The sequence below is a fragment of the Athene cunicularia genome (assembly GCF_003259725.1).
Source record: "Athene cunicularia isolate RWA chromosome 2 unlocalized genomic scaffold, athCun1 chr2_part1, whole genome shotgun sequence".
In the NCBI taxonomy this organism is placed as follows: domain Eukaryota; kingdom Metazoa; phylum Chordata; class Aves; order Strigiformes; family Strigidae; genus Athene; species Athene cunicularia.
In genome coordinates this window covers 90,136,685-90,150,008 of record NW_020799095.1, presented here as the reverse complement: position 1 = coordinate 90,150,008, position 13,324 = coordinate 90,136,685, and the positions used below count along the sequence as shown (strand labels likewise).

Below are 13,324 nucleotides of genomic sequence, written 5' to 3'. Positions count from 1 at the left end.
CCCACCCCCCTTTTTGTTGATGATTGAAGGAGGAAAAAAAAAAAGGGGGGGGGGTAAAAAACATTTCCTTTGCAGTGATAATCACAATTACTGAAAAATGAACTGGAACAAAAACTGACGTTTCTTATGCACACCAGTAAGGAACATGTAACAGATGTATTGCCAAAGAGATGGGTGAACATTTTTAGCCTTTTAATCTTAACTCTCTGCTTAGATTTTGTAAAATAAAGATACACTGAGTAATTAATGGTTTTGAAAAGCGAAAGGAAGTCAAATAAATGCAGAACTCTTAGTTTTCATTTAAATGATACTTTACTTTGATTCTTCCTCTTTCAGAGAAATGGCAGTGCTTTTGCATTAAACTTCATGAGTATAATTTCCATTCTAAATGACGTGGAATACCAATAAAAATGGCAAGTGGTATGTTTAACACTGCTGTAAAATTAATGGGTTGGAGTGATATCTGTCAAAAACATTATGTGTCCCTATTTATTTCTGTCATCTTTTCCGTGAAGATAGTTTAAGAAAAGTCAATAGTAACTGGTGGGATTACTGTTAGAAAGTAAGTGACAATCTGTATCATTTTAACCAGTAGAAGTGTAAAATCCCTGAATCTATAGTTAAGATGTTTTTGGTTAGAAGCTAGCATTTTTTACGAATCTTTAGGTAGACCATAGTGTAATGGCACTGAGGTAAGTCTCTGTATCTTGAACTAGCATACCAAGGAAATAGGGAGTGATGGTGATTGTACTGAACTGCTAGTTTCTGCTACCATAGGAACTTTTTCAGAATTCGGTTTCAGTGGAGTTTCTTAAAATGTAAATATTACCATAAGCTTGCAGTGATTGTTGTTCATGATTTATATTATGGGGCTCATGAACTTTTTTTTGCTTTTATACATTTATTGCTGCTTATTTCCAGCTGCTGATGTCCGTAGAAGGATACATTCATCTACTTGAGCAGAGCTGATGCACGTGTACAGCTGTTTGAGAATCTTTTGAAAAATCAGTCCTCATTATCTCTTTCAGAATCTTATCTGTTCGGAGTGTGGAGATGAATTTACTTTACAGAGTCAGCTGTCCATACACATGGAAGAACATCGTCAAGAATTGGCAGGCAGTAGGATCCACAGCTGCAAGTCTTGCAAAAAGGAATTTGAAACCTCCTCACAGCTAAAGGAGCATATGAAAACTCACTATAAAATAAGGTGACAATCACAGGATTGTAACAAAATGAGCAGATGTTACTTTTATGGTGATAGCTGGGGAAAGCAAGAGTAGCGTTTCCAGTCAGTGAAGTGCCATGATCTATGCAGATTGTTTCTTTTCTTTGGTATGCTATTACGAAATGGCATTTGTTTTTTAAAACCTCCCTGAAGTAGGTGGTTATTTTTGGAGGCCTTTTTCTCTTTTTTCTGCTTTTATATTCAGGCAGTCATACTAAGCATAGTTCCATCTGCTAGCTATTTGTAAGCACAGGTTAAGTTTTTCTGATACAGAGTGATCTTTGAAGTGTGTTTATGTGTGATTTTAAAGGCTAATGGCAGTACTTTGAAGCAAATCTATATTAATTTTACATACCAGTTACTGTAATTGCAAAAATCCTAATACTTACTTTCTGCAAAGAAAGAAGTTGTTCCTTGCAGTTTAATCATCTTTTGCAAGTAGTCCTCACCACAGCCTGCTATGAGTTTCTTGTAAATCAGAAAAAAAAACAAAAAATGAAGGGAAAAAACATGCCTACTAAATACTGTTCTTTTGGTTAAAACTTGTTCTGCCCTTTCTTTCAGCTCTTTATTTTACTTTACTTTTAGGAAGGTGAAAATTACTTTTAAGTTAGAAGAAGGAAAAACTTGCTTCTGTGGGTTTAGTTTGTATGTTAAGAAAGCCTAAGGTTTTTGACAGGTGATCGCTGTTTACTCTGTAAAAAACAGATGGGGAAAAAAATGTATTTAAAAATGAGAAACATCATGTATTTCTGATTACTTTTATTAGCAGATGATGCAGGTTGAGAGATTAATAGTTGTGTTTCAGAAGTTGGTGTTGGGTTTTTTTTTTTTTAAATTGTTGTAGATTTCCAGTTGCAAACTGAAAATTGAGGTAAAGTTTTTTAGGTTTCTATTGCGTTATGTAATATTACACACAAAAGATGTTCTTGTTGTGGACATCTGTGTAAGTTAGGATGAATAAATAAAGAATGGGTGAGTGAATCTAATATAATGGCTGGGATGCTGGGATTCTGAGAGAGTATTTACATGATACGTTCAGATATAAACGAGACATAAATGCTCCGTGATAATTTGTTTATTTTCATAAACATGAATTATTTCTGGATTCAGAGCTTCCTTATCTGAGATACACCTTATTTATCAGTTCAGATTAGAAACATGTTGCATTAGTATTCAAGAAACTACTGTGCATAATGGTGCTTTACTGTCCTTTCACCAGCAATACCAATTGAAGTATGTGACCCAGATTAATGAATTGCGTAAGCGATCCCGCTCCACTGTCTGTGTTTCAGTAAAAATTATTTTGAAAGGAAAAATGTGAACATTCTGATTTTTAAAAAAAATTTATTATTTGGCAGAATCCTCTCATATTGTTCAGATGAATTATGAAAACTTAATATATGACTTTGAACTTTTTATAGTCAAATAGTTTAAGACATGCATTAGTTAAAACTTATTATTTGATCTCTGCTTTTCATTGTAAAATAAGCTTCAAAAAATTTTTACGATTTAAAATTATGAAAAGCCTTGTTCTATTAAGTTTTTCTCATAAAGTACTTTTCCTTCCAAAAAAGGTGTTTATTTTGTCTTTGAAACATTTGAATGGAGATCTGTTATGAAGTGATAATTTAAATTTGATATCTACCTTTTGCTAAAACAAAAATGGTCATTATAAATCAAAATTATTAACTATTTTAGAAGGTGACCTGAGCTTAAAGGTCTGTCCCCACAATTGTCTCCAAATTGGGTATTATTTCATTTATTAAAATACCACAGCTGTAGTTGAAACAGATGTTGCTCATCAGAGAGCATATTCTGACAGTCAGGCTGATAGATCTGTCCCGAGAGATGAATTGGTTCTAACATCTGTGCTGTTCTGTCTCCTACTCTTCAATCTTCAGTTGATTTTACTGTGAATACTGTAGTAAATTTTGGTAGATATAATTAATATGTATAAATAAAATATATTACCCAAACTCTGTGCTCTCTCTGCAAGAGTATAAAAAGATTTTAAAACCGCATGTAATATTTGAAGTAACTGTGAGGGAAAATGTGCTTTCCTTTAAATGTACATTGACTCTCTATGTTGTTTTAGAGTAGAAAGATGCCTCATTTGAGCAGAAGTTTAATGATTTCCTATGTTATGCGTGGACTGTTACTTAACAGTGCTAGTTTTTATATTGTTATACCAGGCTGTGTTTCAAGGTGGTGGTGTATTTTGCACATCTGTTTCACATTAGCTAATTCTTATTTCTCAGTTGTTCAGAAAAACACCAGGTATTTAAATTTGTGTAATTTCAGTTAGTTTTAAGCAGTATTGACAAGCTGGATTACTGTATAGGGGTAAATACTCAGGCACTATGGGAAATGTGAAGTGCTGTAGATACCCTGTTGCCTTGTGGTTTCACCTTTTTATTATCTGAGTTGTTGTAATGGTCTTTTAATATCTCCTAGGTTTGTTTTTTCTTTTTTCCAGTATAAAATCAGTTGTTTTTTCCATGTTGCTGTTTTTCAGCAGTCTTTTGAGCTAATTAGTTTTATTTGTAGAGAAATTAATTATGGGAGTTTATATCATCTGTTACTGTATCTCTGTGGAGATTGTGATTTGTATTTGAGGAGCAGTGGTGAATATTTGGGTTGTTAAATTCTTAACCTGTTTTTGTTAGACCTCAGCAAATGCATTTGTGCCCTAGTTCATGAGATCTTTCTATTCTAGTTAACGAAAGCCTTGCTGTGTTCAGGAAAAAGATAAAGTTGCAGAGAGGTAAAAATTCTCTCCAAAATAGTAGTTGTGAAGTCACTGTGTACTTCTAGCAGAATCTACAGTGAAAATGTCTTTAGAGAACCTCTAAGAAATAGCTAAAATTCTTGGTGTTTATAGGCTCTTAGAAAAGTGTTCCGTTTACATTATTCTTTGAGTATCATTAAAGAGTGAGTTTAACTGTCACAGGTCATACTATACATTGTCATCAAATTTACACTCTATGTGAAAAATGGGGTAAAATCAGCTTCTTCAAAATAATGCTTAATATTAGGATTAAGAGGATTTTATTTAAATTATTATTTTTTTAAATGACAGGGTATCAAATACCAGATCTTATAACAGAAATATTGACAGAAGTGGGTTTACCTATTCCTGTCCTCACTGTGGAAAGACGTTCCAGAAGCCGAGTCAGTTAACACGACATGTTAGGATACACACAGGTAAGACTGTGGAATTAATTATTTTAGTTTGCATTTGTTTTACAAAAGTTAATCTGTGAAATGATAAATATTTTTCTTCTGGTTGGGACTTGAAATAGTGTTAATACACCTGGCTCATTAGATGCTGTTACCTGTTGGTTTAAAACATCCTTTATGTAATTTCTTCACTTAGGAAATTGATATGCTTCTGAAAATCTTGTTAATTATTTCTAATGATAATCATCTGGAAATTTTAACTACTTTACAGGTTTCATTTGTTACAGAATATCAGTTTTGGTACTTAAAGTTTCAATGGACCCTAAAATTGAAATACCTAGATAAGGGCAAGTCAGGTACTCTAAATAAGATCTTACATACTATAGAGAACAGATTCTTAAATTTACAATCTAAAAAGGGTTGAAACACATGAGAATGAATAATACTATGAACATAGTGGCCTTGCTTTTGTTTTTAGATTGTTATTTTTAAAGTTACTGCCATAGATCTTCTGTACTTACTGTAACTGCCATTTTTCATGATGTCCAAAATGAACTTGGGAGGTGATAAACCCAGATTGTAATTTTGATACTTGAGGTATAGTGAGTGACTGTTCAGTTTTGCAGAATGAGTAGCAGATGGTTTTTGCAAAATTACTGTAACTGTAATAAACATATGTATTTGTTTAATTCTTAGGCAACTGAAATAACTGAAAAAATGCTAAGAATAAAATAATACAAAAGTTTTTGAAGTGTACACAGAACTGTAAGCGTAACCAGACAAATATAGCATAATATAGTGTAAGTTTGTCTTTAAACAAAACTTTCATTGAAAGGGCTTCGGTGATGTTCAGTATATATCCATCTTGTGAATAAATTGCTTTGTCTAGTTTTTACCTAATTAAAGTAGTAAATTATTAGTGTGCAATGTTGTTTGTATTAGCAGGCTGTTCAGATGGTGACATGACAAGTTGCCACGTACAAGAATTACTTTGTTTGCCAAGGGAGAAGTAAAAATCCCGCTGCATGACTCTTTCTTAAGAATCTTGTTTTATAATTTAATTGTAAAATAGTAACACAAGAGGTCACCCTTGTACCTTCTTTAAAAGTTGCCTCAAAGTAATATACAAAAATAATTTTTTATTTTAGAATTTTGTATCTATTCGATAAGTTATTTCAGTTTATTCTAGTCAGAATTAAAGAAACAAGATTATAGTTGGTAGAGTACGCTTTTATAAAGCTTCAGAAAGTTCAAGAGCATTTATAATTCTTTTGAAGACATTTGTCTATTGGGAAAAGAGAGACAAAAAATGTAATCCCAGTCTGCACATGACAGTAGGTCATTTTAAGTTCCAAGTAGCTAGCGAATACTCATTTAATTTGTAAAGCATGTTATTACTTCAGATCTGCAGACAATCTATCTGGCATCCAGTTGCTTGAGGGACTGTAAAATAAGTAGGAAAGAAGAACACTAAAGAATTTAGAATACTTAAGTCTTTAATTGTTAAAAGAGCGTGTCTGTGCTACGTGTACAGCATTTGTTAGTGTCTTAATTGCAATACATTTTTTTGTTCATAGCTATTAATTTCAAGCACTTACACCATTTGGGGAAATAAAAAAAGACTTGGGAATTGCAATTCCCATATTAATAACTAGGTAATGAACCTCCCATTCCCACTCCCAAATCTGTATTTTATTAAGTTATACTTAAGAAATACAGAAATTCCACATTTCCACACTAGAATTAAGATTTAGTTTTTATAATGTCATTCACTTAAATAGGGAAATTTAACCTGAAGCAATACTTCTGTGTGTCTACTGACAGCTATTAATGGAAGCTAGGCCTTTACCTATGAAAGCCCAGTATGAATTTTGTCACTGTATTTCAAGAAGACCTGAATCAGTATTCTGTATTTTAATCTATATGAAAAAATATACAGTTAAAACCCACAGATCTTAAAATATCTTCAGAAGCCATAAGCAGCAGAACAGAAAATGTACATTCCTTCAGTTGATACTGAGTTATGTGCTTGTAATCTATTTCAGAAAATGGTTTTTTTTTCAAACAATGTGAATTTAATTAAGAATTAATAATTTTAAACTAGATGTAATTACAGCTATATATTTAGAAGTAATACACAAATATTAATTCAAACTGCTTTAGTGTGCATAATATTTAGTGTATTCTATACTTACTGGTGTAGTAGACATAATGTATAGCATGCTGTCATGGTTTAGGCCCAGCTGGCAACTAAGCACCATGTGGCCACTTGCTCACTGCTCCCTGCCCTGGTGGGATAGGGAGAAGAATTGGAAGAAAAAGGTAAAAACTAATGGGTTGAGATAAGGACAGTTTAATAGGACAACACAAGGAGAGAAGAAATAATAAAACGTGTAAAGCAAGTGATGCACAATGCAATTGCTCACCACCTGGAATTCAGTGCTCAGCCCATTTCAGAACAGTAATCCCTCCTTGCCCACCTCTCTCCTGCCCCCCATTTATATACTGACCATGATGTCATATGTTATGGAATATCCCCTTGGCTAGTTCTAGTTAGCTATCCTGGCTGTGTCCCCTCCCAGCCTCCCATGAAAATTAACTCCATCCCAGCCGAATCCAGGACATTATCCACCCCTTATTCTGCATTGTCTACATCATGCCCAGATCCTAGACTTCACAGTGAATCGCCACCACTTTCCCTGTCATTGATAGATATAGATTTGTATATACACAGATACCACTCCCTTAGTCTATGGGTCCTTCTGCTAATGTGTCTGTTGAGTTTATCTAATTCCTGACTTTGGGGCTCCATCTGTCATACCAGTCTTTCAGGGCAGGAGAGATGGTGTGTGATGTTGGATTGGTGCACGCTGCATCTGGAGCTCGTGGGTGGGGTATTTGGTGTGGCCCATGCCCACGATATGTGGGTTGGAAATGTTGATCTTGCAGAAGTTGCTGGGCATCAGCTGCTGAAGTCAGTTCAAATTCCATCACCGCTGAACTTTGCTTGATTTCATCAAAGTCCATCCTTCATCGATTTGGGTGATTCTCACTGTAGTACCATAGATACGTCACACAGCAACTGCAGTGGTGATGACATACAGTGGCAGGGCTATTTTGCAATTAACATCATACAGTTTAATTCACTGGCTGTTTTCATTCAAAATCAAATGCCCTTGAGGTACATATTGAACTTCCCCATCCTCCTGCATCACCCACAAAGTGCACCCAGATCCTTGAGCAACAGCAGTCCTGTGCATGGGTTTGCCTTTGACTGAGGCAGGAATAACCCAGACTGTCTCCCCAGCATATTCATGTGCACTGTGGGAACTTTATCGCCTTCTACAGTGCATGGGAAGTTTTGATTGGGCAGGGCCAGCTCAATTGGTAGATCCTCTAGTGTTTACTAACCAGGTGGCTTTTGCTGAATGTGTATCCCAGTGTTTGGAGGTCCCACCCCCGTTGCTCTCAGTGTAGTTTTTAGCAGTCCATTGTATCATTCAGTTTTCCCAGAGGCTGGTGCATGATGGGGGATGTGATATACCAGCTCAGTGCCGTGCCCTTTGGCCAAGGTGTTATGAGGTTGTTTCAGAAATGAGTCCTGTTATCTCAGTTCTTTCTAGGGTTCCATGTCACCATAAGACTTGTCTTTCAAGTCCTGGGCAGTGGCATGGGGCACTGGGTATGTCTCCACCCATCTAGTGGTTGCTTCCACCATTGTAAGCACATGGCGCTTGCCTTGGTGGGTTTGTGGGAGTGTGATATAGTCAAGCTGCCAGGCCTCCCCATATTTATATTTCAGCCATTGTCCTCCAGACCAAAGAGGCTTTAGCTGCTTGGCTTGCTTGATTTCAGCACAGGTTTTGCATTCATGGACAACCTGTGCAGTAGTGTCCATGGTCAAGTCCACCCTCGATCACAAACCCATCTATATGTTGCACCCCGTCCCTGAAGGCCTGAGGTGTCATGGGCCTACTAAGCTATAAATAATTCACCCTTATGGTGTCAGTTGAGATCCACCTGAGTCACTTCAATCTTAGCAGCCTGATCCACCTGCTGGTTGGTTGTTTTGATGTTCTTCAGTGGCCCAGCTCTCAGGTACATGGTCATTGATGTGATGTACTCTTATAACCATCTCTAGCTGAGCAGTAGTATCTTGGCACAGTGGGGCAGCCCAGATGGATTTGCCTCTGTGCTGCCAGTTGCTCTGCTTCCATTGCTGCAGCCACCCCCACAGGGCATTTGTCCCTGTCCATGGGTCAGTATAGAGACAGAGCACTGGCCATTTTCATCAGTCAGCGATGTCTAAAGCCCGCTGGATGGCTTTTATTTCTGCAAATTGGCTGGATTCACCTTCTTCAGTGGTTTCTGTGACTTGTCATGTAGGACTCCATACAGCAGCCTTCCACCTCTGATGCTTTCCTACAGTGCAACAGGACCCATCAGTGAACGAGACATATTGTTTTCATTATCTGGCAGTTTACTACACCGTGGGACCTCTTCATCCCATGTCACCTCCTTCTCTGCTCTGGTGATATTCCAAAATCTTTGTCTTCTGGCCAGTCCATGATCACTTCCAAGATTCCTGGGTGACTGGGGTTTCCTATTCAAGCTCACTGTGTGATCAGTGAGACCCACTTACTCCATGCAGCATCAGTTGCATGATGTGTAAAGAAGACCTTCCCTTTGATCATCCATCCCAGCATCTGCAGTCAGGGTGCCAGGAGGAGCTGTGCTTCAGTACCAACCACTTCCGAAGCAGATTGAACCCCTTCATATGCTGCCAAGATCTCCTTTTCAGTTGGAATGTAGCAGTCCTTGATTCCTCTGTATCCCCAACTCCAAAACCCTGAGGATCAGACTTGGGTCTCCCCTGGTGCTTTCTGCCAGAGACTTCAAGTAGGGCCATTCTCCCTGACTGCAGTGTGGAGCATATTTTTTTACATATTGTCCTGTTCAGACTGGCTGAAGGGCTACTGCATCAAAGATCTCCTGTTTATTTTGTTCAAAGGCTTGCTGCTCCGGGTCCCATTTATAATCTCAAAAACTTCTGTTGTGTTGCCCCATATGATAATGTCATCAGTGTATTGCAGGTATTCTGGAGCTTCACCCTGTTCCAATTGCAGTCTGGATCAGCCCATGGCAAATGGGAGGGCTGTTTCCACCCTGAGGTGGTCTGTTCCAGGTGCACTGGATGCTTCTCCAAGTGAAAGCAAACTGTGGCACTCACTCTGCTGCCAAAGGGATTGAGAAAAATGCATTATTGATATCAGCTGAGGTGTACCACTTGGTTGCCTTTGACTGCAGTTCTTGTTGAAGTTCTAGCATATCTGGTACAGCAGCACTCAGTGGTGACGTGACTTCATTCAGGCTACGGTAGCCTACTGTTGGTCTCCATTCTCCATTAGACTTTCTCATTGGCCATATGGGACTGTCAAAGGATGAGCGAGTTTTGCTGATCGCCCCTTGACTCTCCAGTCGACTAATCAGCTTATGGATGGCAACTGGGGAGTCTCAGTTGGTGCGATATTGCTGCTGGTGCACTGTTGTAGTAGTGATTGGCACCCATTGTTCTTCAACCCTCAGCAACCCCACAACAGAAGGATCCTCTGAGAGACTGGGCAAACAACTGTTTAATTTCCTCTGTCTCTAAGGCAGCTATACCAAAGGCCCACCAGTACCCTTTTGGGTGCTTGAAATACCCTCTCCTGAGGTGGTCTGTGCCAAGGATGCACGGAGCCTCTGGGCCAGTCACAATGGGGTGCTTTTGCCACTCATTCCCAGTCAGGCTTACTTCTGCCTCCAGTACAATTAGCTGTTGGGATCCCTCTGTCACTCCAGAAATATAGATGGGTTTGTCCCCTTTATAGCTTGATGGCATTAGGGTACACTGTGCACCAGTGTCCACCAGAGCCTTATACCCCTGTGGATCTGACATGCCAGGCCCTTGAATCCATACAGTCCAGTAAACCTGGTTGTCCCCTTCCTCGACTTGGTTGGAGGCAGGGCACCTCTGGTCCTGGTCACAATATTTGTTACTCACTTGTAAACATGAATCAGAAGTCCTTTCAAGAGGATCAGAAGTGACATCAGTCCTTCTACTCTGTGTAACTGCTTGCTGGAAACTGGAGCAGCATTTTTCCAGGAAGAACCCCGTTTTGTGATTGTTTTTTAATGCAACTCGGGTACTCGTGCCTCTAGTGTCGAGGAACGTTTTCCATCCCATATCACAGAATCATCTCGATTGGAAGAGACCTTGAAGATCACCTAGTCCAACCATTAACCTAACACTAACCGTTCTCAACTACACCATATTCCTAAGTGCTTTGTCACATCTTCTCCATGGTCATGCAAATGAAACCACAGGGCACCCTGTGGTGTGTACCTTCCACATGCTCTTGAGCAGAGGAACCCTTGCTCCTAATAGCTGAGATATGGGCCTGTAGAGGTTGAGAGTGGAACTTACTCTCAAATTCTTTGAATTCTCAGGACAGTTTCTTGGCTAGCATGTCTGGCAATTTCTCCACAGCCAAGATGCAGGCCTGCAGGGAAGAAGCAAGACTTCCGTCTTATTCTGGAGTTTACTGGACTCTTCATCCACCGTTTGTCCCTTGCCTTCTTTCCAGGACATTATTGCCAACGAGTTGGCGTATGATGGTGGCACACTTCATAGAAAATTCCACCACATGGGTTGTGTGCATTGGATTTCATCTGGATCTGTGGGTAACTACTAGTTATCTGGATCATAATAGATCACCTCCAGCATGGCTAATTCCTTCAGTGGTCCACTTGCCTGGGTGACATTACCCCTTTCAAAGGAGATGTTACCTTTCCTTCGTGTCTGACAGAAGTCACTCCCAGAGGCCGAGGGCTTGTGTCTTTTTTAAGTCAACTTGAGAATGCTCCCTTCCCTAGACAGATAATCCCAGCTGCTTGGCTTTCCTACCCTCTGATTCCAAGCTACGGGCCTGGTTATCCCAGCATCAGAGCAGCCAGGTGGCAGTGGTGGCTGAAAGCCTTTCACATATCTAACGGTTCACTCAGGCATAGGGATCAGGTGATTATCTCTGGTTCTGCCTCTTCCTCCTGTTCTTGTCTGGTTCATTTTCATCCCTCACTGAGCGAGCTGATTTTTTTTTTTTAATGTATTTCTGCTTCTGTATAGGGGTGACTGATACTGACACAGGTTGTTTCTCTGGTTCAGCTGCTGTGCCTGTTGCCAGCATTTGAGTAGCTGCAGTGTTATGAGGGTTGGAGTAGCCTCAGTGCCTGTTGGTTTGTTTTCCCACCCTTCCTCCTGCAGGTGCTGCATCATACCAAGCAGTGTTTGGTAGATACTGGCCAGGGCCCAGCACAGTGTCATAAGTTGTGCCTCTTTGGAATAGCTACAGTATTTTCCTTTCAAGGCTTCTGTCACCTCATCAGGGTTCTGTAGGTTTTCAGGAGTAAAGTTCCAAACCACTGGAGCTGAGAAGTTCTCTAGGTACGGGCCCATATTCTCCTACACATGCCATGCCACCCATGACTATCCAGCCTTGGATAGTCATATACCACTCAGGGTGGTATTCTTAAAAAATTATGTGTAAACCTAGACCCGAAACATATTCAGGAGATATAGCACTAAGAGCATGCTGGCTTGAACATCCCAAGGATATTCAGAATTCTCAAAAGCTGATGTAATTAGCCTGAAGGAGAAAGGAAAGATGAAAGAGCAGGAAAAAGTATTCCCTTCATCTTCCCCATAGACTGGGTGTGATTACTAACAAATTCTGAGAGAAGGCACCTGAGGTATGGGATTGACAACAGTGCCACATACAAATACCAGCATCACCTCATGACCAGTGCTGTAATCATATTGTAAGTCAACATTACCCAGTACAAAAAAATGAGTGTCTCTCCTGGAGGGGATAAATATCACTACAGGGAATACATAGTGTGTATAAGAATTTAAAAAACACCACCATGTGAACAAACATTGTGACCAATAACTATTGAACTAATGTAAGAGATGTGTATAATAAATTTATTTTAACATGCTCTGGTAAGATCTGTTGTTATCTCAACCCTTTGGGCCCCGTATTGGGTGCCAAAAAGGACCGTCGTGGTTTAGACCCAGCCAGCAACTAAGCACCATGCAGCCACTCGCTTCTCCCCCGTGGTGGAATGGGGAGGAAAATCAGAAGAAAAAGGTGAAAACTCACAGGAGTCCTTATCATTAAGATAAGGACAGTTTAATAGTACAACACAAGGAGAGAACAAATACTGCCATTACTAATAAAAGAATATATAAAGCAAGTGATGCACAATGTAATTGCTCACCACCCAGAATCCGACACTCAGCCTGTTCCCATGCCACAATCCCAGCTCCCCCTGTTTATATACTGAGCATGACATCATATGGTATAGAATATCCCCTTGGCTAGTTTGGGTCAGCCATCCTGGCTGTGTCCCCTTCCAGCCTGTTGTGAAAATTCACTCTATCCCAGGCAAACCCAGGACATATGCTCATAGTGGTTTTGCTATAGAAATGTGCAAAGGCAAAATGTTAAATGTTTTCAAGGTCCTGGAGTTATCACAGCTAAACTATTTCACTACAGGAATAAAAAAAGGATAATACTGAGTTGTTCGTCAAGATTTCCACTAGTCAGTTAAGACACATGGTTGTAAGAAACTGAACTTTGTTCTTAGTATCTGTGTGTTTATAATATGTAGCTTTGTAATATATTTATGTAGTTGTGTTGTGTTTTGTCACTTACAGTTTCTACAGTTTTTCATGCTTCATCTGTTAATGGACAAATAAGTACATTTTAATTACGCACAGCACTGAGAACACCAAAATCGGGAAATAAAGACAGAGCATTCCTGTAACAGTATTGCCTACTTACTCTTTAATGTTCAGTAGTAACATGAATATTC

The 13,324-nt window shown here is 39.1% G+C and overlaps 1 protein-coding gene across 5 annotated transcripts in view; it reads left to right on the top strand.

Annotated features, from left to right (window-relative positions):
• Positions 1–13,324, top strand: part of ZNF236 (zinc finger protein 236) — an 82,791-nt gene that overhangs the window by 7,827 nt on the left and 61,640 nt on the right. For all 5 annotated transcript variants that reach the window (XM_026841692.1, XM_026841693.1, XM_026841691.1 and 2 more), the window contains exons 4-5: positions 1,029–1,207; positions 4,308–4,432. In XM_026841692.1, coding sequence (XP_026697493.1) covers positions 1,029–1,207; positions 4,308–4,432 — 304 coding nt within the window. The remainder of the gene's footprint in view (positions 1–1,028; positions 1,208–4,307; positions 4,433–13,324) is intronic.